This window comes from Homarus americanus, unplaced genomic scaffold (assembly GCF_018991925.1).
Source record: "Homarus americanus isolate GMGI-L3 unplaced genomic scaffold, GMGI_Hamer_2.0 scaffold53941, whole genome shotgun sequence".
Lineage (NCBI taxonomy): Eukaryota > Metazoa > Arthropoda > Malacostraca > Decapoda > Nephropidae > Homarus > Homarus americanus.
This window is the reverse complement of record NW_024731476.1, coordinates 10,923-15,000: the sequence shown is the minus strand read 5'-3', so window position 1 is coordinate 15,000 and position 4,078 is coordinate 10,923. Positions and strand designations below refer to the sequence as shown.

Genomic DNA, 4,078 nt, shown 5'->3' with positions numbered 1-4,078 from the left:
CCCCCCAGCACCCCCACTCCAACAATGTCCTCCCAGCTTCCCACTCCAACAGCTCTCCCAGCTTCCCCTCCAACAAGTCCTCCTTCCCTCCAACAAGGTCTCCCCAGCACCCCACTCAACAATGTCCTCCCAGCTTCCTCCAACAAGTCCCCCAGCACCCCCTCCAACAATGTCCTCCCAGCTTCCCCTCCAACAAGGCTCTCCCAGCCCCACTCCAACAAGGTCCTCCTTCCCCTCCAACAAGGTCCCCCCAGCACCCCACTCCAACAATGTCCTCCCAGCCCCCTCCAACAAGGCTCTGCCAGCACCCCCCTCCAACAAGGCCTTCCAGCTTCCCCTCCAACAAGGCCTTCCAGCTTCCCTGCAACAAGGTCCCCAGCACCCCACTCCAACAAGGTCCTCCCAGCTTCCCTCCAACAAGGCCCTCCCAGCTTCCCTGCAACAAGGTCCTTCCAGCTTCCCTGCAACAAGGTCCCCCAGCACCCCACTCCAACAAGGCCCTCCCAGCTTCCCTCCAACTCCCCTCCCCCGGCTGCGTGTTTAAGTAGGCTTCTGTAGTAAATCACAGAGTTCTCCGCTAAAAGCACCAGCCATCTGTCTGTCAGCCTGTTTGTTTTAATTCTGTCTCCCTGTCTTTTATATGTTTTGTTTCCATCTGTCTATTTTGCATGTCTGTTTGTCTTTCTGTCTGTCAGCCTTTATTCTGTCTTGCATGACCATTAATCCTTTGTCTGTCTATCAGTCTCTCTCTCCGCGTGGTATCCTTCTGTCAATTCTGTCTATAGGTACAGTGTAAACCTGCATTACTATATTATATACAAGCTGAATCAATGTAAACCTGTATGATGACTTTACTGAATGTCTGTATGTATGTATGTATGTATAAGAACATAAGAACATAAGAATGGAGGAAACTGCAGCGGGCCTATTGGCCCATACTGGGCAGTCCCGTTTACAACCCTATTGCTCATATAAGCATCCAACCTATGTTTGAAGCTATTCAGCGTATTCGAGTTAATGATGATATTTGGTAACTTGTTCCATTCATCCACAACTCTGTTTCCAACCAGTGTTTACCTATTTCACCCCTAAATCTAAATTTGTCTAATTTAAAACCATTGTTACGAGTTCGCTCCTGGTTGGATAGTTTGAGTACCTTTGTAATGTCCCTTTGTTTAGCCCTGCCTTCCACTTATACACCCTCTATCAGGTCGCCCCTCGCTCTACGTCTCTCGAGGAGTGCAAATTAAGATGCTTTAACCTGTCTCTATACTCAAGGTTCCTAATGCCCGGGATTAGTCTTGTCATTCTCCTCTGAATTCTTTCCAAGGATTCTATATCCATTCTGTAATACGGTGACCAGAACTGAACTGCGTAATCCAGGTGTGGTCTCACAAGAGCAAGATAGTTTTAGGATGACCTCGCTAGTCTTGTAACTAACACTCCTTTGTATGAACCCAAGTACTTTATTAGCCTTGTTACGAGCAAAAACACATTGTTTACTTGGCTTAAGGTTCCTACTTATCATTACTCCTAAATCTCTCTCGCAGTCGGATTTCTCTATGGCATCGTTGTTCATCGTATGTATGTATGTATGTAATCATAATAATAATAATAATAATAATAATAATAATAATAATAATAATAATAATAATAATAATAATAATAATAATAATAATAATAATAATAATTAACGGTTTTTGAAAAGTTCTGAAAAACTTCTGAAGCCCGAAGGCTGAAAATATACATTGGACATAAATGACTAATTACATACAATGGTGGTTTAGCAAAAGCCTTCATTAGAGAAAGGTAAAGGAACATACAGTGAACATACAGATTAATGTTTACAGTGGAGGTAACGTAGATCTTGTGCGCTGAGGTGTTGAACAGCAGACACATAGTGTAGTAACTCCCTCACAGATGACGTTATGAGGGGCCTCATGATGTAGTAATTCCCTTACAGATGGTGTATGAGGGGCCTGATGTGGTGTAGAAATTCCCTCATAGATGGTGTTATGAGGGGCATCACGTGGTGTAGTAGTTCCCTCACAGATGGTGTATGAGGGGCCTGATGTGGTGTAATAATTCCCTCACAGATGGTGTTATGAGGAGCCTCACATGATGCTGTAGCAACTCATTCACTAGGTGGTGTAGCAGCATCATGGGGACACCACGTGGTCTGGTGTCACAGGACCACACTCACTCAAGTGAGTGAGGTGTGGTCCCAGGCCGGATTAACACATAACTGGTGTTGTTGAGTCTCAGGGGCAATTATCACTGGGTTCCTGGGACCTCACTGTGTGAAGGTTAGCTTGGGTAAGACTCAGCTGTTACTGCCGAGTTGTTTTTCACTGACTCAAGCACTGTTCACCACTATTCAACACTGGTTCCATTCCTTTCCTAAATGAAATAGTAACTTCTGGCGAGAACTTGTTGATATTCCGGTGGGGAGGAGGGTTCAGGGGAGGGAGTTGGTATGGGCCAACATAACAGTTGATCTGGCTGCTGCCAGAGCAGCGCCAGGTCCGTCTTGACCCTTCGCCGGTATAAGAACATAAGAATGGAGGAAACTGCAGCAGGCCTATTGGCCCATACTGGGCAGTCCCATTTACACCCAACCCCCATTGCTCATATATCCATCCAAACTATGTTTGAAGCTATGTATGTATGTATGTATGTATGTATGTATGTATGTATCAGTAAGAGCCCTTCCCTCTGGTCAGTATCTAGTATCAAAGCCACCAATCAGCTCCGTAAAACCATAAACGTTTTTTATGAACGTTTTATGTTGACCCCAGCCAAAGTGTAGGGGGGAGGGGGGAGGAGAGGGGAGGGGAAAGAGAGGCGGAAGTTCCCCTTTGCACGCCATCAGCCATCACCTTGATTGCAATACCAGGAACTGCTTTTGCCTTTACGATACCTGTGATTGGTAGATGCTAGGATACCTGTGATTGGTGGATGCTAGGATACCTGTGATTGGTAGATGCTAGGATACCTGTGATTGGTAGATGCTAGGATACCTGTGATTGGTGGATGCTAGGATACCTGTGATTGGTAGATGCTAGGATACCTGTGATTGGTAGATGCTAGGATACCTGTGATTGGTGGATGCTAGGATACCTGTGATTGGTAGATGCTAGGATACCTGTGATTGGTAGATGCTAGGATACCTGTGATTGGTAGATGCTAGGATACCTGTGATTGGTGGATGCTAGGATACCTGTGATTGGTAGATGCTAGGATACCTGTGATTGGTAGATGCTAGGATACCTGTGGTGGTGGATGCTAGGATACCTGTGATTGGTAGATGCTGGGATACCCTGTGATTGGTGAATCTTTAGGATACCTTGATTGGTAGATGCTGGGGATACCTGTGATTGGTGATGCTGGGATACCTGTGATTGGTAGATGCTAGGATACCTGTGAATTGGTGGATGCTAGGTGGCCTCGCGTTGGTAGATGCTGGGATGATACCTGTGATTGGTGGATGCTGGGATACCTGTGATTGGTGGTCTTGGAATACCTGTGATTGGTGGATGCTGGGATACCTGTGATTGGTGGATGCTGGGAATGCCTGTGATTGGTGGATGTTGGGATACACATGATTGGTGGATGTTAGGATACCTGTGATTGGTAGATGCTAGGATACCTAGCCGTTGATAGGATGTTAGGATACTGTGATTGTGGTGGATGTTGGGATACCTGTGATTGGTAGATGTTAGGATACCTGTGATTGGTGGATGTTGGGATACCTGGGTGGTGGGTCCTAGTAGGATACCTGCCTTGATTGGTGGATGTTAGGATCTGTGATTGGTGGATGTTGGGATACCTGTGATTGGTGGATGCTGGGATACCTGTGATTGGTGGATGTTGGGATACCTGTGATTGGTGGATGTTGGGATACCTGTGATTGGTGGATGTTAGGATACCTGTGATTGGTTGATGTTGGGATACTTGTGATTGGTGGATGTTAGGATACCTGTGATTGGTTGATGTTGGGATACTTGTGATTGGTGGATGTTAGGATACCTGTGATTGGTGGATGTTGGGATACCTGTGATTGGTGGATGTTAGGATA

At 45.9% G+C, this 4,078-nt stretch overlaps 1 protein-coding gene across 1 annotated transcript in view; it reads left to right on the top strand.

The window, feature by feature from the left end:
• Nucleotides 1-558, top strand: part of LOC121867617 (extensin-like) — a 1,647-nt gene extending 1,089 nt beyond the window's left edge. Inside the window, exon 1 of the mRNA XM_042367632.1 lies at nucleotides 1-558. This exon is cut by the window's left edge and continues 1,089 nt beyond it. Within this exon, the coding sequence (XP_042223566.1) occupies nucleotides 1-558 (558 nt within the window).
• Nucleotides 559-4,078: the final 3,520 nt, after the last annotated feature.